Raw genomic sequence first — 24,179 nt, 5'->3', positions numbered from 1 at the left:
TCCGTGTATCCACACATGTGTTGCAAACCCCTGTCATCGCGTATCGTTCGTAGTATATGGCAGTGGATTAAAGCGTCAACAACACCAGTTTGTAGTTAAGTGAACATGGCGCAATTTGTGCCTGATAAAGTGTTTTTGCGGGGTGTCCTGCTGCATTACTTTAACATGCAGAAAAGTGCGACTGAAAGTCATCGTATTTTGGTGGAAGTGTATGGTGACCATGCTCTAGCTGAGCGAACGTGTCAGAAGTGGTTTGCACGGTTTAGAAGTGGTGATTTCGGCTTGGCAGACCAAGAGCGAGCTGGACAGCCAAAAAAATTTCAAGACGAAGAATTGACAGCATTGCTCGAGCAGGATTCGTGTCAAACGCAGGAACAACTTGCAGCAGCATTAGGCGTTGATCAAACAACAGTCTCCAAACGCTTGAAAGCCATGGGAATGATTCAAAAGATGTCACATTGGGTTCCACATGAATTGAAAGACAGAGACGTTGAAAGACGAAAAACCATTTGCGAATTGCTGCTTCAACGACAGAGCAGAAAGGGGTTTCTGCATCGAATTATTACGGGTGATGAGAAGTGGATCCATTACGAGAACCCTAAAGGAAAAAAGGCCTGGGTGAAACCAGGTGAACCAGGTCCATCACAACCAAAACGAGATATTCACTGTGCAAAGGTTATGCTGTGCATGTGGTGGGATATGAAAGGTGTGGTGTACTATGAGCTGCTGCAACCGGGTGAAACTATGAATGGAGAACGTTATCGACGACAATTAATGCGTTTGAAGCAAGCTCTGGCCAGAACACGACCAGAATGGGAGAACAGACATGATAAACTTATTGTTCAACATGATAACGCTCGCCCACATGTCGCAAAACCGGTCAAAACCTATTTAGAAAATGTCGGATGGGAAGTTTTACCCCACCCTCCGTATTCACCAGACGTTGCTCCTTCGGACTACTACTTGTTCGATTGCATGAACAACGATTTGATTGGACAGCGGTTTACTTCTTCAGAAGATATCGAAACATGGGTCTCTGACTGGATCGCTTCCAAGGATGAGGACTTCTTTCGCCACGGAATCCGTACATTGCCTGACAGATGGGCGAAAGTGGTGGCTAGCGATGGACAATATTTTTCTTAAGGTATTTATGTATTTTGTGTTTGTACTACAGCTTCAATGTATGCGTACCAACCGCACGAATTAATTCCTAGACCAAATATATATATAATATAATAACATGTGACATTTCAGATAACATTGCAAGGAGGTTCGCGTTATCGGAGAGTTTGGGAACAACTGCTCTAAGGAATAAAGATCACTATATGTGATGGCCGAGCTTGGTCGGCGACAGGCTCGGCTCGAATTGCCTTCTATGTTGAATTTTATTTCTCAATAACTACTGGTCGAATATAATCGAAATTTGGTGTACAGGTCCCCATTGTCTAAAGAATAAATACCGCTATACTTGGTGGTGGACTCTGGCCAAGAACAGGCTCGGCTCTTGTCTGCTTGTGTTTCTCGGTAACTACTGACCAGGTTTGAACGAAATTTGCTGGACAAGTAGCCTATTGTGCAAGAATAAAGATCGCTATATTTGGTGGCCAAGCTTGGTCAGACACAGGCTTGGCTTGATAACAGAAGTTCCACACCTATGTTCCTATGTTCCACGCCTATGTACGCTGGGATCTTCCGAATTCGATTCGCTGACTCTGTTCCCCTTATTATTATCACAAAGACAACCAAGGCTAAATTATGTTTAAAGAAATCCTAGAAGCATTAGATTTAACCCTACATAAGATTTCAACAAATTTATATATATATATATATATATATATATATATATATATATATATATATAACAATTACAACCAATAAACACTTCCTCTGTGGCATATGTCAAAATTTACTAACTTCGATTGCAAATAGAAAGCATTAAACAAGAAAATATATGTTCAAATTAAATATATACTGTTCTTCTATTACTGAGCTCCACCTTAGCCAAATTGTTAGTGCACCTGACTTCGATGTGAAAGGTCTGTTACTTCCAGTGGTACAACTAAAATTATCCAGTGTTAATTCAGTATCATGAGACAGTTGGGAAGCTATCTGAATTAAGAGCTATCAAACTTCGGTTCAGAAAGCCAAGAAAAATGGCGTCTGGGCGGTGATTGGCTAACCGTGCAGCCCCGTGTAGGTAGAGCGCCATCTGACCGGCCAGAGATTTTTATAGACTGTAGCTAAAGGAAGCTTAATACAACTTCTCTGGATTTGTTAGCAAATTTCATCAGTTTCTCAATACTATGTAACTAAAGAAAACTGAAAAGGATAGTACTCTGGCAAGCCACGTGCTGCACATAAGTGCCGATGATAATGGTCAGGGTTGAATTAGTGCCTATAGCCACATATTTGAATCCCTTTCCCCCGTCTTGTATAATACAAAATAAATTGATCTAGTGTAGTAGAAAATTCCTGTGTGGTAGTTTCTGTATTAAATATTATAATACAATGTTATCTTTTAAGAATGATCCTGTCTGTAAACGTGCATTCAACAGTGAAATTTTCTGTAGTCGTGACTAAGTGCAGAATTCACTGTGACGACAATTTGGTCATTGCAATTTACAACACAAGAACTATATTTTCTTTGAGGGAAGGAGGAGCTGCAGTATAGCCTTGGGTGTAAGAATGTGTTAATTTGGTCCTGTGCGTTGTCAGTTATTGGCTAGAAACGCTATATTTCTGACCTTGTGAGAGCCTTCCCCTTGATGAGTTTCTGGCTACGCCACTGAAATAGTGGATTTATTTCCTTTGTCACACGTAATAAAATACCCATAAAGTAATGCGATTCTTCTACTTGACTTTTCATTTGGTATTCAGCAGAAAATGTGACCCCATATACCAAGTATCAGCCGTGAAACTATGAATAACCTATCGATACTTTACTGATCAAATTCTAAGAAACCGTTAGGTCCCACATAAGAGTAAAGAAACACACAATATACATGCAGGTACCCCTTATTTTTAATTTTACTACAGTAGGGCGTAGAACAGCAAGTACAACTGCTTTTTTGTGATATGTACACTCATGTCCAAAATTATTGTCGCATGTCTATAAAATATGTTGTAGGAATATAATTTGATAACTAATTCGCCCGGTTTTTCTTATAATGTTAGTATGTGTATAATCGGCAAGGACATGTATGTGGCAAATTTCACGTCAAAAGAGCAGTAAATAAGAACAATAAAACGAAAATAAAGTTTCTTGTCCACTTAGCAACATTTTGTTTTACTCATTCTAATTTTCGTATTTATAATTCTTTTCCTATGAAATTTATCACAAATATACATTTCCCGATTATACACATAGTATCAGTATTAAAAGTACCCTGGAAAATCATATCAAATTATATTCTTACAAGAAGAAAGTTTAGATATGCGACAATCATTTTGGACATGAGTGTACATTCCAGCTCATTTTTCTAAAATGACACAACTGTTTAACAACGATTCTTCAAGGAAAGATGATAAATTGAGAGTGGGACGACTGGAGTTGATTCTTCCATAAGAAAATAGTCCACAACAGATACAGTATTGTTAAGGTATATTAAGAATTTTTCGGATCGAGGTAAAAGCATATTTCTACGTGTTATCGATAGCTTGGACCAAAATCAGAATTTTAAGAGAAAACTGTTGCAACCAATGACAAAACACGCGGAGCGCGCGTCACTACTTAAAAGATATCGCCCAAGTAAGCAGGTAGGTTGCGGGCTGCTCCAAATTATTCTAATAAACATACAGAAGGCAAAACTGTAGGTGTAGGAGAAAAGTAAGTCGCTTATGAAACGATATCAATGTTGTTTTACGGTATTCTATTGAAGAAAATTAAGACGTTAAGTAGCTAATTTTCATGTTCTCATAGAACAAGATGTCCATATTACCTATTTATTTACTTATTTCGTAGGACTGAAGTTACTGTTTGTGTTCGCACGCTACACAAGGGAAGAAAGTACATAAAGAAATATAACTTAAGGGGAAAATCTATAAGCTGTATCCATATATTTTCTGCTAGGTAAACACTCGTGGATGAAAAAATAACTTCTCGTAAGCAAAAAATATTTTTCATTTTATAATATTATTATAACTTATTGTGCTTTCATCTGTAATTATAATTTTGAAAACATAATCATGTCCTGTCCCTCTTAGGGGAGGACGAGATTGTTGAGTATTGGGTATTTTATCCATGTGAGGCGAGAAGCCCACGTCACAGTGACAGGAATATAATCACGTGGTACAGAAGAAATATTGCGAGAAGCAGACGAAATATCTTTTCTCTTCACCAATCATTAATGCTTGTGCGCTAAGTTACGATCGCTCATCGAGTTATCGAGCGGTTTGTTTTTGAAGGCTGCAAAGCATCGTGAGAGAATTGAGTTCTCTCTGTACAAGTGTAGTTCAATTTAGATGAAGTGCTAGCGCTTCGTACTTCTGGAGAACCACAGCTGCATCAGCAAACAAGCACAAGGTAGTCTACAGGTAGGTGGAACGAAGTGTGTGCGCGCTGGAAAGAAGCAGCAAGGTATCACCATCGTTTGTTACGGAGGTCAAAGACGACTTGAGACATTATTTTCATTACTATCGGAACCTTTTTTGTCCTCGGCCAGTTGCTACAAAAAGCAAGATAGGAGTGACTTGTATCATGTTTCTTGCTCTAGCCTGTATTCATCTAACTACACTCCCTTATCCGAACGAATCGAAGCAAAGATAATCTTGTTCACAGATTAGTGGGGTTAAGGAAAGCTAACATACCTGCACGCACAGACAAAGAATACACATACACAGTAGTTTCTCGTATACGTGACAAAGGAACTAACATTCCATTTGACGTCAGCTATGTGGAAATTTTGAATGTAACTGTCGACTGGAAGGTGGTATGATTTGATTTTGGGTTTAGCGTCTCTTGCAGCAGCGAGGCTGTATGAGACCTGAACCTATAGCTTAGCATAGAATCCGAACTACATGATCTCCCACCGGGAATTGAACCTGGGTCCCCCACGCCAAAGGCTCGTACATTAACCGCTAACCATTACTGGCAGGTTGTGAAGGAACCGTGGACTTGTGGTGTATATAAACAACAGAGTTGAAAATTTTTTTTTTTTCATTTAAATCGATTTTTAAAAATCTAAATTAGTGATATATATATATATAATTGAGCACAGTTTTTAATGATATTTCTTTTGAACTAGCAAACTACCAGGGTTTATTTTACTCTGTGATCTTAGAATGAAAACGAAATTGGGGGTTTCCTGGTATTTGTTATGTTTTTCCAATGTGTTTCTTACACGCAAGTTACTCAGTAGCAGTATATTATTGTTCTCCCAACGTAGGCGGTCACAGTGATCCTCAGAATTAACTTTACATTAATTGGACGAAAGTAAGTTGATTATGATAATAATAGTTCGTATCTTTTTTTAAGCATCTTAAGAGTCTTCATCCCGGCGAAATTAAAATACCGCCAATTTTACAGTAATTATGTGATATCTTCAAATAGATAAAAGATATTTGAAATATGGAACAAGAGCGCCCTACACAATATTATTTTGCGTGAGGTACCGTTATCACAAGTCACCTAGTGGCTTTCCGTTTTCAGCTGTTTAGAAACGCGAAAATAAATGCCGATTTTCAAAATGGCTCGAAATCGAAAGCAGATAAGTGAGTCGTGATAACGGTTTCTCATGTAAAATAATATTGTCTAGGGCGCTCTTGTTCCACATTTCGATTATCTTTTATCTATTTGAAGATACCACATAATTACTGTAAAATTAGCCATGCTTTAATTTCGCCGGGATGAAGACTCTTGATCAGTAGAGAACATAGTAAAATATATGCACGTGTAGAATATTCTACGATTTTGGAGACTGCAAAAATTTGCATTGCGTTGTTCAGCGATTATATATCACGTTTAATTTTCTTTTTGTAATATATTTTTTCATACTCAAATGATTCGTATCTTTATTCATTTCTTTTGTTGATATGCAAATTAAATTAAGTCACTGAATCTTCTATTGGTGAGTCATTCACTAACTTGGACTAGATTAGATCTTCTGTAGTCTAGTCTTTTGAAATTGCCTTTTTATTTTAATAATATTCATGCAAATTTAGAGTAATCTCACTTGATTTTTTTTTTAATGTGCGACTTAGATATATTCATAAGTATGCAAAGATCAGAACTGCTGTCCTCCGTGGATGACTCTGTAGACTCGTCGCCTTTGTGGTGAAAGGGTGCCGGGAATTCGAGTCTAGCTGGAAGATAAACCCCTCTTGGGTGTAAACCGAGCGATTCGGATCCCACTTTAAGCCGTATGTGAGCTCCCTCTTGGCTAAACGGTTAGCGTATGCGCCTCTAGCGTGGGATACCTAAGTTCGTTTCTAGGTATGAACTCATGTGGTTTGAATTCCAAATTAAACTGTAGGACCACGTCTCATATAACCTCACTGTTGAAAGGGACGCTAAACTGAAAATCAAATGAATTGAGATTTAAGCTGTAGGTCCCGTTCTTTACAACTCTCATATACATAAGGACTTTAAAACCAAACAAATTTATTTCTGTTCATATGTAATCTAAACAAGTAAAGAAAATAATAATAATAATAATAATAAAAAAACGGTTTAAACCCAAATTACTTTCTTTTTCAGCATAGTTTTTACCAAGCCTACGGTAGTTTCGAATGTACTTTGTCACAATCCTAATTTTATGGTGATAATTATATTATTTTTTAACACGTAAGTAGTAATTATTAGTAATCCTTTGAACCGTTCGGAAATAATTTTGCTTCGAATGGAAGTTGTGTCGTTTATGTGCAAGATAACAACAGATCAAAGCAATACAAGTATTACTCTTGAGTTGCTCTCTGTAGAAAATGTAGTACCAGCCAACAAACAGGAAGGTATTACCTCTTTGGAACCACTGTATTTTTGACGCCTTATATGTTGTACTGGTTCAGCTGCTTCACTCTTAATAAAGCTACACTCACTCACAAGAAGAAAAGGATAAGAGAGCAAGGACAGTTGGAGAACTTTAGAATTACATATGTCATTATATTTCCCGTAAACTTAATTTTTCAATTTTTCACGGTGATATGTGTTCTCTTGATCGTAACCACTTCAAATTGTTTTTTTGTAGTTAAATATGTCTCTCTTCTCGATAGTATTCGTGCACTTTAGAAAACTGTTTAAACTCGAACCTAGACTAGAGTAATTTCAACAAGTCTTTTGTAAGTTTACAATCCTAGCCTCTATTCACATTTGTTTTAAAATTGCTTTAGTGGATGCTAGTTTAATAATTACAGATTGCTTTGCAGTCAAAAAAAAAAAAAAAAGAACAAGACGTACGATTTAAGAAAGACATTTTTAAGAAGAGAGAAACAGAAAATCTTGAACTCATTTCGAAATGAGTTATCCTGCAGTTTCAATAGCTTTCTGTTTTGGATGTATTTCTCCAAAATCTGACATAAGATTAAGAGGCCTCATCACTGCGAAATTAAAATACCGCTAATTTTACAATAATTATGTGATCAAATAGATAAAAGATAATCGAAAAGTGGAACAAGACCTCCCTAGACAATATTATTTTGCGTGAGATACCGTTATCACGACTCATTTATCTGCTTTCGATTTCCAGCCATTTAGAAAATTGGCATTTATTTTCGCGTTTCTAAATAACAGTAATCGAAAAGCTACTAGGTGACTCGTGATAACGGTACCTCATGCAAAATAACATCGTCTAGGAAGGTCTTGTTCCACATTTCGATTATCTTTTATCTATTTGAAGATATCACATAATTACTGTAAAATTAACGGTATTGTAATTTCGCAGTGATAGAGACTCTTAAAACGAAATACAAAGTTCAGACATTTTCATCTTTGAAAAACTGCGACAAATGGAGTTATTGTACTCAGTTGTTTGTCGGACAGTTTGTAATCATCTGCGTAAAACAATTCCTACTTATGGTTTCAAAAGTAGACGTTTAGGTTCCTTAACAACTGACAAACTTAATGCAATATAAAGTTTTCCGAAAATCCAATCATACCTTCAGTCCAGATTTCATGTATTCGAGATCAAGAGTTTGGTATAATTTACATAAGCTGGTAAACCTTGTCGGACGTGTCCTCCTAGTTCCTAGAAACTTTTATATGAATTGGCTGAGTTGTATTTCCTTTGTGCCGTCATTCTCCTAGCAAGACATTTTCATTGCGTGCAGTGAAACAGAAAGAAAGGAGCCCTCTAAACACTTGTGTAATTTTTTAAATATCGTTTTCACAAATTGTTTTCTTTTACGCTAGCGTTTAGTGTCACCTCTACTGTGTGGTGATCAGTGAAAAAGATTAAGAATGTAGGAGGAAATGGAAGACTCTTGAAAATTGCGAACACGATATTGCCCACCACACTCACATGATTTTGGATCGAACCAAGAACCCCACGCACCAAAAGTGAGCACACTACAACTAAGCCACCGTGACCCATTCCACTTACAAAGGGAACATTAGTAATATATGTTCCGGTCCGAGTGGTCAAGATAAAGTTCCAAGAGGTGGTAAAGCAGAGCGTGTTATAAGTATAGAGACTTGATTGTTTGCTAATAAAGCTCCAACTGACCAAAGCAGTATATATAAATTTTAAGATTACATATTTGTGTTAGAGTTTCGGCTATGTAACATAGCCTCCCTCAGACGCATCATGTTACATAGCCGAAACTGTAACACAAATATGTAATCTTAAATATATATACTGCTTTGATGAAGTTGGAGTTTTATTAGCAAACTTGAATATCCCAAAGCTGCAATGAATAATTTACAAGACTTGATTGTATTTATGAAATACATACAAAATCATGAGAAAATGTTAATTATGTATTTTCAACCTTTATATTATCGATTATAAGAAGGAAATTTCGAAGAACGGCATTGGAGAATCTCAGGGAAACGTGAGTTCAAAATTAGACGGACGGGGAAGTTGATGAATCATTTTTAAAAATCATCAAACTGGTACCCATTTAAAAAAACATGCTCCTTACAGGTGGAATATCTAAGTGACAGTTCGTAGTCTAACACAGTTTCGGTGCATATGGCCATTCAGAATTTTGATGTTAGAATTACAGTGTGTTTCGTGTAAGATGGTGTATTTGTATGATCGTCTACTTAGGTCTGGCAGTGCCGCAGTGGCTCAGTGGTAGAGCGTCCACCCCTGGTACATGAGGTCCTTGGCTCTATTCCAGCTTGTGCCAAGTGAACTTTGTGGTGGACAAACACCGTGTGCGTGGGTTTTCTAGGGGTTCTCCCATTTCCTCGCACTTCCTTCATTCCACCATTTCATTCATTTTATTTAGCTGTGGCTACTTTCTATAATTATTGATGGATTGCTATGCAAATTCGCGGCAATCAGTTAAGAGTCTTTAGTATCGTTTTGAACTTTTTTCTATTTCCTTTTTAATAGTGCATTAACATTTACGCATATAATTTTGGGAGGTTACAGTTATATTTAATGAAGTGAATATTTTCAAGATCTTTCATGTGGTGAAATTAGTACTCGCCAATTATGATATCGTAAACTGCGTACATAGATTTCTTTCATATACCGGGTGTAACAAAAGTCCGGGATCATAGGTTATCTTAGATATGAGTAAAGATAGGAAAAATTAGAAGGTGAGAAAAGCTGTTGGAAATGTGTGGTTTTTAACCTCAAATAGGTTTCTTTTTTTTTCTTTCTTTTTTTTTTAATAATTAATTAATTGTATCAGCCGTTTGGGCTCCGCACTGGTAATATGCCCAATGTTAGATGAAAAAGCAACGTTTCCAGTTCAGTAGGCTCGTCGAGCGGAACTTAGGGCCGCGCAAAAATGATATGGGGAACGTATAGTTCGCACGGAAGGTATTGACGCGACGCAAGTGATAGCTAGAACCACAAATAAAAAGATACTGAACACATTACAAAATTAAAGTTAGAATACTTATGGGATAGTCAGTATTTTGTTGGACTTTCTTTCGTCTTCTTGCATGCTTTCAGTAGCTCTGGAACACTCAAGACGAGAGTTTGGAGGGTAACAAGTGGCTAATTGTCCTAAACCTCCCAGATGGCAGCTTCCAACAGAGGCAATGTAGAGATGTCCATACCCTGTAAACGTCTCTTCATGACAGACTATAGGTTCTCTATGATGTTTAAGACTGGACTATACCCTGGCCAATCTTCAATAAATGAGACACATGCATATTTAAGCCAAAATACCACACTTTTTGCTGTATGACAAGGAGCTTATATTGCATAGAAAAAGACTCTCCATTCTTTTTGCAAAGGACGATTCCAATACATCGTTTAATAGCTCAAAATAGAGAAACTGATTCATAGTCTGGTTTCTAGAGAGAGTAACTAACTCTCCTACACCACCATAACTAAAGGAAGCCAAGACCATGATAGGGGCAGGGTGTTTTACAGGTGGACATGCTTGCTGTGGAAGGGTGGAATCGTCACCAGGAAGACGGTACATTCGCTGGCAGCCAGTGCCACTAACGAAAAACGTGGCTTCATCAGTCCACAACACTGTTTTTTTCAGTCATAAACAGCCCAAACATCTTTTATTTATTTTTTAAACAGAAATCCAGTCTTTTCTTATGATGATCCTGTGTAAGATAGCGTTTCCGGGAGCTCTATAACTTCGTAGCCCTAAGCTGTCATGAATTTTCTCCTGCACCATCCGTAGGGACACATTACCAAGCAATGCAGGATTCTTTTCTTTTAATTCCCTAGCTGTTAAAGAAGGTTGCTTCTGCAGCTACCTTTTCATGATCTTTAGCGTTCTTTGAGACACTTTCCTAGACCTACCAGACTTTGGCCGGGGCATTTTGACTTCTCCTTCCTCCTTAAAACGTTTCACCAAACGTTGTACTGTTCTCAGCTTCAGACCCGTTTGCCTAAAGATATCTTTGGACTTTTTACCAGCATTAAGGAGGGCAATTACCGCCTCAGTTTCACCGGGCATCAGAACGCAGTAAGGCATCTTGTCACAAAGAAATGAGATCGCAACACACATTACAGCAACATCAAAATTACATGAAATATCAAGAGCACGTGCACACTCCCAAGTAATCCTGTCGACCCACCAGAGCAAATTGAAACTTGTTACTCTACAGCAAGTAACACAACAGGCGGGTGTTACAATACTTTACGCGATGTCATTAAGGAAGTACGCAGATCGTGTGTAAAAACGCGAAAAATATTGACACTAAGCTTTAGGCGTCAATACTTTCCGCGCGCACTGTACACATTGTTGTGTGAGGGAGCCTAGAACACCTCGAATCTATTTCTTAACAGTGCTGTATCGTTGATATAATGATTGGCTCAAGGGAACAGCCACCTGAAATAGCAACGTAGATTTTTCATTTAACATCGAGCACATTACCAGTAAGGAGCCCAAACAGCTAGTGCAATTGGATAAATTCCATCATTTGAGGTTCAAAACCACCTGTTCCCAACAATTTTCCTTTTTTTCCGCACATTTACTCATAACAGAGATGAACTATGGGCCCCGACTTATATAACACTCGGTATATAACCTGCTAACAATTTTAGTTCACTTCGTAACATTTTATAAATACTGTTATTAACAAAAGATTGGAAGGAGGAGCATTGTAAAAAGTCGTAAGTGATGCTTTAGATCTGTTTTGTTGCACATTTTCATGTACATCTATATTTTTTTCTTTTAGGATCCTCCTTGTGCCATTTGTTTAAAAAGTCCGGAGATCCATATGTAATAATAGTGTTCCATCATTAAGAAGAAGCAATGGAGAGGGGTATGTAGTAATAAATATATTAATGGACGAGTGTTATAAGAGTAATGGAGTAAATGTTTAGTAGCGTAATAGAACCATTAACTTTCTTTGTCAACCTTTTAAAGTTTTCTTTTACAATTTCTTCCATACTAAATATAACTAAACTGCTTTTTCCTTAACCTTAAGTGTGGGGGCTCTTAACACCACTCTTATTAATTCAGTGGTTTTGAAATCGAGAAAGGTATTAAGTAAGCATAATTATTTCTACTGTCTAAACTATTTAAATTAAAATCCTAATTTCCCAATCTGGAAAAGTTCAAGCCAATTGAGTAGCTGCAATATGCCAAGCTTGTCAGAATACACAAAGTATATCTGTGCATAAAACGTAACTATCTACAGTATATATATATTGATCAGAATACTAATATTCATCACATGTTATCACACTGCGAGAAGTCCCCGATTCAGCCACCTTTATTCAAATAACAGTAGTGCTAATTATAATTAGCATATATCACTGTTTCGGTAATTGACCAGTAGAGATAAGTTCCATCGAAACTATTGAAGCGATATCATCATCCTCATAGATATTGTGCTATTGTTGGCAAGTCAGTTGCTGCAACTGAGAACTTTCCATGCTCCACGGTCTTCCGCTAGCTTCGTCTTCAAGTAAGGTTTTTCTGTTTTGATACCGCCCATCAGTTGTAGCCTCCTTTGCTCCCTCTCTCTCTTTCCTGCCACTATAGTCTCTAGTACCAAATTTCACATAAGTAAATCCCCACGCTAAGCGGGTTTGCATATCCAGGCTCCTAACTATGAAAATATTTACGATCACTCCAACCCCAATCATTTCACAGATTCAACCTGTTGTATATAAGTTATTAGGACGTAAAATTGAATGTAATTTATACGAAAAACCCTTTTATGCATTGCAAGACCTGTAACGTCCAAATATTCACCACAAACTTATAGTTGTATCGACATAAACAAACAAACAAAAAAAAGTGTGGAGCAGGAAACCACTTTACACAAAAGTCAAAAGAGCTCATTGAAGACAAACGAACTGGTCGAGCGGTTTGTGTCACTAGTCTATCAATCAGAAGTTTCTGTGTTCAAACCCTGTAGAAAATATTCGGTTTTCTTTTTCTGAAAAGTGTGTTCCTATTTTCATCAGAGGACTCAGAACATTTCTTTGAATAAATCTTTGGAAACTACTTTTCTCTCAAATTCGATTAGAAGCGAACATTATATGAATTGCTAATCTAAGATCCACAGCTGAGAACAAAATATTAAATATGTTCAATATGTCATTATTATCATTTGATTTGTAATTAAAAACTAATTATAAGCATTGACGATTTCAGAAGATTCTCCCCGGTAATGGTCAAGATATGAATGAGAAAAAACTGATAAAACATTATTAGTCTACTTTGAGCATGATCGAAAATAACTTATGGCCACGAAGGGGAAATTTATGTCGACAGGGTCTCAAATTCTCCGACGGGTCATGACCTGAAATTATCATTGTTTGAAAGGTTTCCTTAACAAATAGAATATTATATTTATTTCTCGTTCTACGTTTTGAAATGGAAAAATCATAATTTTAAATAGAATTATAATACGATAAGCATAAAGATTTATACAACTAATGAAGTAAATATTCTTGTGTAAGCTATCGATTTCTATTCGGATTAAAACTCGAATACTCGTTTGCATCAAACTTTAAAGTAATTCCTCTCTCTATATATATTTCCTACTGGAAAGCATGTTTAACTCCAATTACTTAATCAATATTTTTAATAATATATTTTTATTGTAATACTCTTACTGTTCAATGTTGTATGCACTTAATTTCTCAAAGCAAAACCTCACAAATGTATAATTGACTAGTAAATATTATCAAATAAATTATCATTTAGTTTACGTAAACATTGCATCGCCTGATTTGAAACTTCGTATTTTAAATAATAATAATAATAATAATAATAATAATAATAATAATAATAATAATAATAATAATAATAATAATAATAGTAGTAGTAGTAGTAATAATAAAATCATAGCCATATCTTTATCAGAATTTCAGGCTTAGTCAATAAATGAATTCAACATATTCTCTATTCGAAGCTCTATTTAATCGAATCAGATAGAAATACGAAGAGGAACTTCGAGAACAGGTAAAAGAAAAATGTTACTTTGGTGGGTTTGGAAGTAACTTTTAAGAGTTTTTTTTTAACAAATTACAGACAAATGCCTTGGACACTTTTTTCTTTTCTTTAAGTTAACTGATTCACCGAACGTATCTGACATATGAGTAACTTGTCTCTATTTTCTACTTGGTTATACACGTTTTACACTCTTTTCCATTAACCTTGAACGACAAGAACACGAACACAAAAACATCCACATAGGTATGACAGTTAAAATTCCTAACTTCCCCCACGGGGAATCGAACCCGGGACCACATACACCTGGGGCACACGTGCTAGCCACTAGACCAGCGGGAAGAGCAAATGAAATGTATTTTGTAGTGTCTGAAGTTTATAGCTATTTCACCCTGTTGTAGTATGTCTATTGATTTTTTTAATGTTTACCGTATTCGTTACTTTGAGGAATGATATATATTATTGATATAGATTTTATTACATATTCGGCCATAAATATTATATAAATTATCAGAATTATTCATGATCTTGCATGGAAATTCACTGGTGCATGCGCAGTAGAAACAGAAGAACACAACTTTCTGATGTTGGTCAGAACACAAATTTCTAACAGGATGTCTGAATTCCTTGGTGGAAAGCAGTAGTTCCCAACCTAGGGACCTGCAGCTTCCTCCTGAGTAAGCATGAAGAGCGAGTAAGGTGGCGAAAGCTACTGGCATAAAAGAATTGTGCAATAAATAAATAAAGCACTACTTATTATGACTTTCAAATTCAGCTTGACAATTTTATAATTGCCGTTTTACAAAAACATCATATTGCACTAGGAGGGTATGCAAAAGTCTTGCTGGAAATAAATATAAATTCCTGGGATTATTATTATTATTATTATTATTATTATTATTATTATTATTATTATTATTATTATTATTATTGGTCTCCTACTTCTTGGCCAAGATGTGAAATATTCACTACCTTCTTCATACCGCTAAATCAATTTCTTCACTGTTTTCTCGTCACAGCTCATACCCCTAGCTATCTGAATGGCAATTTGTCTAATTGTTGCTCGACCTATGATTTTCCCTCGCATAGTAACAGATAGTTTTCTACAGCTTTTAGAGAGAGGTATTTTGACAACCTGTAGAAATTTGCATTGTGATTCGTATTAGCAATGACAGTAAAGTGGATATTTCTGTTCCTACTGTGCATAATCAGTATCATTATATCAGAAGTATTCCGCCATTACCAGCGGGTCACTTACCGCAGCTGAGAAGCTGCCATGCTCCACGATCTTCTGTTAACCTCTCCATCTTCACATACGATTTTTCTGTTTTGATATCGCCAATAGCCTAATTCTGTTTCTATATAGTCTAATTCGTCCTCTCCCTCTCTTCCCTGCCACCATACCCTCTAGCACATCCGTCATGATACAGTTCCTTCTTAACAGTTTCGTCCATGTTTATGTCCTATAAATACAGTAAAATACAGTAAACGAAGCATTTTATGAGTCTTTTTCTTTACAACTCTATTCGTGGTCCCCTCAAAATACTATTTCCTCCATCCTAAAGGCTCTTTTCGCCATTTCTATCCTTGCTTTTATTTCACGTTCGCATGTCATATCATCACTAGTAATAGTACTCAGATATCGAAAACTAATCACTTGTTGTTTTTTCCCGCTCCTACTTCTATATTTCACACCGATCGCTTCGTTTCAATCACCATGGATTTTGTCTTTCTAACATTTATTTTCAGCCCATATTCTTCACAAGCCTTTCTCAAGTTTTCTACATCTTACTAATTTTCCTTTTAGATTCTGCAACAACAACCATATCAACCCCAAACCGTATACACCTCACCATTCTATCTTCTACGGAAATTCCATCTTCATTATGTAGACTCGTTTTCGTTATCTCTTCTAAATAGTTATTAAATAAAATATAATCGGCGGAAGATATAACCTCTGTTGAACTCATCTTCCAATTACACTGTCTGTCTACTGTGCATGCACCAGTGAATTTCCATGGAAGATCATGAATAATTCTGATAATTTATATAATATTTATGGCCGAATATGTAATAAAGCCTATATCAATAATATATATCATTCCTCAAAGTAACGAATACGGTAAACATTAAAAAATCAATAGACATACTACAATAGGGTGAAATAGCTATAAACTTCAGACACTACAAAATATTTTTCATTTGCTTTTCCCGCTGGTCTAGTGGCTAGCACGTGTGCCCCAGGTGTATGTGGTCCCGGGTTCGATTCCCCGTGGGGGAAGTTAGGAATTTTAACTGTCATACCTATGTGGATGTTTTTGTGTTCGTGTTCTTGTCGTTCAAGGTTAATGGAAAAGAGTGTAAAACGTGTATAACCGAGTGGAAAATAGAGACAAGTTACTCATATGTCAGATACGTTCGGTGAATCAGTTAACTTAAAGAAAAGAAAAAAGTGTCCAAGGCATTTGTCTGTAATTTGTTAAAAAAAAACTCTTAAAAGTTACTTCCAAACCCACCAAAGTAACATTTTTCTTTTACCTGTTCTCGAAGTTCCTCTTCGTATTTCTATCTGATTCGATTAAATAGAGCTTCGAATAGAGAATATGTTGAATTCATTTATTGACTAAGCCTGAAATTCTGATAAAGATATGGCTATGATTTTATTATTACTACTACTACTACTACTATTATTATTATTATTATTATTATTATTATTATTATTATTATTATTATTATTTAAAATACGAAGTTTCAAATCAGGCGATGCAATGTTTACGTAAACTAAATGATAATTTATTTGATAATATTTACTAGTCAATTATACATTTGTGAGGTTTTGCTTTGAGAAATTAAGTGCATACAACATTGAATAGTAAGAGTATTACAATAAAAATATATTATTAAAAATATTGATTAAGTAATTGGAGTTAAACATGCTTTCCAGTAGGAAATATATATAGAGAGAGGAATTACTTTAAAGTTTGATGCAAACGAGTATTCGAGTTTTAATCCGAATAGAAATCGATAGCTTACACAAGAATATTTACTTCATTAGTTGTATAAATCTTTATGCTTATCGTATTATAATTCTATTTAAAATTATGATTTTTCCATTTCAAAACGTAGAACGAGAAATAAATATAATATTCTATTTGTTAAGGAAACCTTTCAAACAATGATAATTTCAGGTCATGACCCGTCGGAGAATTTGAGACCCTGTCGACATAAATTTCCCCTTCGTGGCCATAAGTTATTTTCGATCATGCTCAAAGTAGACTAATAATGTTTTATCAGTTTTTTCTCATTCATATCTTGACCATTACCGGGGAGAATCTTCTGAAATCGTCAATGCTTATAATTAGTTTTTAATTACAAATCAAATGATAATAATGACATATTGAACATATTTAATATTTTGTTCTCAGCTGTGGATTTTAGATTAGCAATTCATATAATGTTCGCTTCTAATCGAATTTGAGAGAAAAGTAGTTTCCAAAGATTTATTCAAAGAAATGTTCTGAGCCCTCTGATGAAAATAGGAACACACTTTTCAGAAAAAAAGAACCGAATATTTTCTACAGGGTTTGAACACAGACACTTCTGATTGATAGACTAGTGACACAAACCGCTCGACCAGTTCGTTTGTCTTCAATGAGCTCTTTTGACTTTTGTGTAAAGTGGTTTCCTGCTCCACACTTTTTTTTTGTTTGTTTGTTTATGTCGATACAACTATAAGTTTGTGGTGAATATTTGGACGTTACAGGTCTTGCAATGCATAAAAGGGTTTTTCGTATAAATTACATTCAATTTTACGTCCTAATAACTTATATACAACAGGTTGAATCTGTGAAATGATTGGGGTTGGAGTGATCGTAAATATTTTCATAGTTAGGAGCCTGGATATGCAAACCCGCTTAGCGTGGAGATTTACTTATGTGAAATTTGGTACGTCCCTCATGATACAGTTCCTTCTCAGCCAATGCCCCAACCAATTTCTCTTCCTCCTCTTCTTAATAATAACTAAAATTGTTCTTTTCGCACTCACCATTTCTAACACTTTCTCATTCGTTTTCTGCCCGACTCTCTCATTCTTCTCCATATCCACATTTCGAAAACTTCAGTTGTGTGTTTGTTTTTTTTTAAATCACTTTGGCGTAATGTTCGTGTTTCTGCCTCAGTACTCCAGACGAAGCACGTTTTATGAGTCTTTTTCTCAACCCTTTATTCAGAGTCGCACAAAATGCATTTTTCTTCCTCGTAAGAGTTTGATGTGTCATCTTATCCTTGCTTTTATTTCACGTTCGCACTTCATATAATCACTAATTATTCTACCAGTTATCGAAAACAAGTCATTTGTTCCATTTTCTTTCCTTCTATATTTGACACCGATCGCTTCGTTCCTATCACAATGGGGTTTAGTTTTCTAACATTTATTTTTGTCCCTTATTCTTCACAGCCCAAGCTAAAATTTTGTGATATTTTGTTGATTTTCTTCTCAGATTCCACAACAAGCGCCGTATCATCTGCAAACCGTATACACCTAACCTTTCTACCTCCCACCGAAATGCTGTCTTGATTATGTAGCCTCTTTTTTACTATTTCTTCTAGATAGATATTAAATAATGTTGGCGAGAGACAGCATCCTTGTCGAATCGCCCTTCCAATTGCATTCTTGTCTCTCATTTCCTCCCCTATTTCAACACTTACTTGTTGGTTCATATATAAGTATCTTCCATATAAGTAGAGTCTTCGATCTTTCAATCCCAACCCAACCTTCTTTACAACTCCTAACAACAAATTTCCATTTCATCGGTCAAAAGCTTTTTCTAGGTCAATACATACAACATACATCTCTTCCACTTTTTCTGTAAACATTTAACCGATCACCCTTAATAATCCAATTGCATCTCTTGTATCTTTACCTCTCCTAAACCGGAACTGTTCTCATCAACTTTTTCATTTGTTTTTCCATACAACTTCTGTTCACTATTCGAAACAAGAGTTTTGCTGCATATAGCCCTCACATTTCTCTAGGATTGATTTCTTTCCTATCATGATCATTTTCAGGAAATCTTTGGTCACTATTCTGCTTCATATATTTCATTGCAGAGTCGGAACAAATGTTTCTTGCCGTTGACTCCCATATTCTTAATGAATTCCATTGGTATATTTACCATTCCGGTTGCCTTTTTATTCCTATTCTCGGATATAGTTTTTCCAGTCATCTCGAAGAATACTAAACACTATGCCATTCTTGCTAACTTCATTTTCTACTTCAACATCTAGGCAACACGGTCTATCCCCTACCCTCATACAAGTCCTCAACGTATTTTTTCTATTTTCCTAAGACTTCACTTCTCTCGCTGACTACCTTCCAATTCTTATTTTCTACGGCCGTCGTAATATCCCTTGTTTCTTCCCCGGTTCCATGGATTTCGCCTTGTGTGCCCTGTCACTAAAGAGCACTCCTATTTATGCTCATTTGTTTAACATCAAAGCATTTTTTGTACGTTACTTCTAAACAGATGTATGTGTCTTCTTCACTGGTCTACTGGCTACGATGCACGGCTTTGGTGCATGTTGTTCCTGATTCGATTCCCGATGCGATAGCCGTGAAATTTGAATATATCACGATGTTGATTCCATCTTAAATTGTGGATCCACGTATTATGTAACATCGGCGCTGAAAAGAACGCTTAAACAGAAACAGATGTACCTATGGTTTGATCCGTATATCAGACGTACTCTGCATTTATTTTAGTTGCAATATAACCGTTAACGTGAATAATGCAAATACTTTCATATATTGCATACATGGCAGAGTTTGCATACCAGCGCTTGCGGAATATTCTCACAGCATGACAATAGACAAACTCCGCAACAAATTGCCCTGGTTAGACAGTATCCCAACAAGCCATTGACAGTTGATTTTGAAGTAATCTTTATAATGAAGTTAGTATAGTTTTAATAATACAGGTACTTCTACTAAAATAATACTGTAATCGGGGTTAATATGCTGTAAGATATTAATATATTCCTTCTATGTTGTTAATCTAGAGGCTGAAGGAAGTGAAGCAGTCCGTGCTGCTAAGCAAGAGATGCTTGCAGCACTTCGATCCAGAAAAGAAGCGTTAGAGACAAAGCTACAGGAAAAGAATGAAGAATTGAGAATGCTCTGTCTGGAAGAATACGAACTGACTGGTGTGTTGCCTCCTGACATGCCTTTGGAACCAGGAGAGTCTCCCCCACCCTTGAGAAGACGGGTAGGAACAGCCTACGCTTTGCCGGAAAATCTTATTAACAAACTTAATTCAAAGAAGGTAAGTCACGTTAAGATGTATTACATTGCTAGTACAACCGATTTTAAACTGGAATAATGTGTAAGTTGTTTGAGTTCACAAAAGTTGATATTAAGGGTACTTATTGAATTATTTTACTTGTTTTTACACTTCAGATTATTCAGAATTAACTTTAGTATTTTATATCGGCTGTTTTTCCTTTTTAACGTTCGTTTTCGTTCTTTACTGCTTTCCGAAGTTATGATCTAAATTAGTGATAGACAGTTTATAATGTATTGAGGGACAGCATAAAATGAACTATAAGTTGAAGGCCATGTAAAGAATAAACTCACAACTATGACAACTTAAGAATATTAACACAAGAACATTAAAACAAGTCTCCATTCAGCTCTATTAAGATGGCCAGCTTCACTCTTCCTGTTATGCATGGGGATTTAAAAAAAAAAAAAAAAAAAAAAAAAAACTTTTTAAATGTGTTTGATTCGCTGGCTTCCATTTGGCTAACAGTGATCTAAATAGTTTTTTTTTCCTCATTCTTTAGCAGTCCAAAATCATAATAAGCTTAAAATGATGTTTATTTTATAATATAGTACGTATTTTTAAACATGAGATCTATTATGAAACTAATCACATACAAGAGAAAAGCTGCACTAAGGCACTGTCGCTGAACTCTTCAGTAGTCAGAGAAGGGAAGGAGTAAAATGAGAAGAAATGTTATAGAAAAGATCAGTCGTTGAATAGCTTGTGAAGCGACCTACTGATAGATTCCCGAATTGGTCGTTTCAAAAAGAGTTGAAGACCTCGGTGCAAGAAGGGGATAGCTTCAATTTTATGATACTTTCAGGATTGAAAAAATGTTGTAAATCGATATTTTTTTACGTTAGCCTCCAACCTTTTTTAAAGTTTAATTTTGTTATACAGAGGTGAAGCTCTTTGCAAAAAGTTTGGAGACTAACCTAAAACAACGTTGATTTTTAACTTGTTTTATTCAATCCTGTAAATGTAAAACCTGGAGCCGTCTACTTGCACAGAGGTCCTCAATTACTTGGTTCCGTGTCTCTACAGTCTGTTTAGGTCTTACTGAGCCTTTTTTTTAAATTTATTATGGTTTCAGATAAAAACAATGTGAATAGCAATCAGGTTATCGCAGAGCGGTACGATTGTCACTGTCATATCAGGAAATATTCAAAATATCAAGGAAAGGAAACTAATCTCCAAATAATCTGCATTCAACTGCCTAGTACATAGAGACCAGTTCCAACGTCGATTGGACTGAACAACTCTGAGATGAACCAGTAAAATTCCTTGTATTCCCTTCCTAAATTCTGGATCTATTTCTCTTACATATTTCTTCATACATTAGGGCCCCACTCCACCCTCATACCAAAACATCTTAGACACATCAATGGTTATTATCCATTTTCCATCCCTAAGATTGTTTTACATTCTAGTTTTTCCATTCTACTCAACAGTCTTTTGCAAAGGCTTTCTAAGTAACAGAATATGTTCTGTGTGTATTTCGTATGCTATCCAACTCTCCTGTCGATCATTGATGTTTTGATGTTATTATCTACAACTATTTTCGGGGAGGGGGCCGCGGTGGCTTAGTGGTAGAGGGTTCACCTCTGGTGCTTGGGATCCCGGGTTCAAACCCTGCTCTCGGCAAGTGAACTTTGTACTTGACAAACACCGTGTGCGTGGATTTTCTCGGGGTTTTCCTGTTTCCTCCCACTTTCTTCATTCCACCATTTCATTCATCTCTCATAATCACCGTCTCCTTTAGCCTAAACGGCATAATCGTGGGACGTAAATATTAAAGATTTCATTTTTATTTTCGGGGAAATAGTTTCCGATAACTTCGAGTTTTTTAAGTTTTAGAGTTCTATTCAGTGACAGGTATATATAATGGAATTTGTGTTAATGCAGCTTTCTGTTCACCCGTTTTTCGTCTCTGTACTCACTTCTAATTTCTTTAGTATGAATCGCAACAAGTTTTGTACAGCATAGCAGCGTGCGTTTCCCATCGCGATTATAGTCATTTATATTTCCATACTAGCTTGGGTCCTGTTACTACTTTGCCCAAATACGAGGATTATTCAGAATGTCATTTCCAGTGGGATATTAAGAAAAAGGCTAGTTACAAATAATCATGTTTCCATTCGGTACACAGCTTTCAGATATATTTTTCACTATTGTTGAGGCAATTGTCGTATTCATCCTTTCATCATAGAATGATACTTTCTGCTGCAATGAAAATCAAGTTACGTTTATTGGATGATAATTTTGTGACAAAATGGCCGTGAAATTTCAGGAAAATGTAATGAAAGTGACAAAATGGTAAATCGTCTGTTTTCTCTCCTTTCTTAGTTTCGCATATCAAATATTCATCCTAAGGTGGTCGGGTGCCCATCAGACCATCGCTAACATTTTTATGTCCTTCGTTAAGGAGTCGCACCCATTTCTAAGTATTGAAATACTCATGTCATATTTCCCGGGTTCGATTCCCGGCGGGAGTTCATGTGGTTCGAATTCCACATTAATCAGTTGGTCCATGTCTCATATAGCCTTGCTGCTGAAAGGGACGTTAAACTCAAAATAAACTCAACTCATGTCATATATATATATATTATAAGGTTGATTATAAATTTCTCCATTTCCATGATCTTTACATTCAAAAAAGAGACTACAGACGTTTTACACATGCGGTTTGATTATTGATTTTCGAAAACATTTTTAGTACGTAGAACTGCTCGCATTGTTTAAATGTTGCCTTGTATATATGTAACAAACTAAGTGCGTATGTTCATCACCATAGCTTTTATGCTGCAGTGGTACCACTCGCAGAGAGAACTTGTAGGTTTCCTCGTATTTAATCTCCTTTCTGTATTCAGTTACGCAATAAATATTCAAAACCATTCTATGTTTATATTTCAGGAGGAGTCAATTGCTAGTCTTGAACTTGAGTACGAAATCCAAAGGCGTATAACAACGGCTGCTCTGCAGCTTTTTAATAGTTGCTCAGCGAACAATTCAGTAAAACGAGAAAGGAAAATGCAATACAAGAAGAACCAAGACAGGTTGGATGAGCTGAAGAGGCAGTTGGAGAAAATGTATCAAAGTATGGGCACGAATTTGAAAGCACAAAAGCAGAGGAAGAAGCCGCGTCCACCATTAGGCACAGGTATTGATGTTTTAGCGTATTTATTGCTTAAATTTCCATCAACGGATTTTTACATCCTGTATAACATCGTTGCTTTCACGGGTATATTTGTGTTTTGTTCGTTTTAGCGTAAGGTTACGAAGATTTACATTTTTTTTTTCTTTCTTTCTTTCATGAAATTTGGTGACGGTTCTGGAAGTCGAACTCCCCTATTTTCGAATCACTTTTCTAAATCTAATCTATATATTTGTGGTCAAGCTATATATATGTGTGTGTGTTAGCTTTATATATTTGTGGTCAAGAAAAGTTTATATGTTTGTGGCCAATTCTATTGACAATATCTCGAAAACTACAAGCTCTAGAAAGGTACCGTTTTCACTGATCGATTCCAAATTTTGTATAGATTGTCCAGTTCTGATTGAATATTCAGAAAAAAAAAAACATGGACGTTATTTCTTTATTACATTTTTTAGGGGTACACTGGAAGTGTTGAAATTTTTAAAAACTAAAGCATCTTAATCTATGAGTTTTACATTCCAACACAACATAGTTGTATACAGGGGTTGTATATTTCTCCGGCGTTTGTTTCATGGCCAAATGACAATGAAAATTGAAGGATACCCACTTCTTCAGTCTAAGATGAATGTTTATTGTCTTGGAGTGTTTTGCCCAATGAACACCATATATATCACTGACATTATAATTAATTGTGTGTAATGTATTTGACACTGATC

At 35.9% G+C, this 24,179-nt stretch overlaps 1 protein-coding gene across 2 annotated transcripts in view; it reads left to right on the top strand.

Moving 5' to 3' along the window:
- sstn (stepping stone) overlaps nt 1-24,179 on the top strand; it is a 47,779-nt gene that overhangs the window by 4,300 nt on the left and 19,300 nt on the right. For both annotated transcript variants that reach the window (XM_081761633.1, XM_081761632.1), the window contains exons 2-4: nt 11,756-11,842; nt 20,044-20,306; nt 23,220-23,466. In XM_081761633.1, coding sequence (XP_081617759.1) covers nt 11,833-11,842; nt 20,044-20,306; nt 23,220-23,466 — 520 coding nt within the window. In that variant the 5' untranslated portion in view covers nt 11,756-11,832. The remainder of the gene's footprint in view (nt 1-11,755; nt 11,843-20,043; nt 20,307-23,219; nt 23,467-24,179) is intronic.

The sequence above is a fragment of the Thermobia domestica genome, chromosome 6 (assembly GCF_964235325.1).
Source record: "Thermobia domestica chromosome 6, izTheDome1.hap1.1, whole genome shotgun sequence".
NCBI classification, from domain to species: Eukaryota; Metazoa; Arthropoda; class Insecta; order Zygentoma; family Lepismatidae; genus Thermobia; species Thermobia domestica.
The sequence above is the reverse complement of the archived record's forward strand: the minus strand, read 5'-3'. Positions and strand labels throughout refer to the sequence as shown.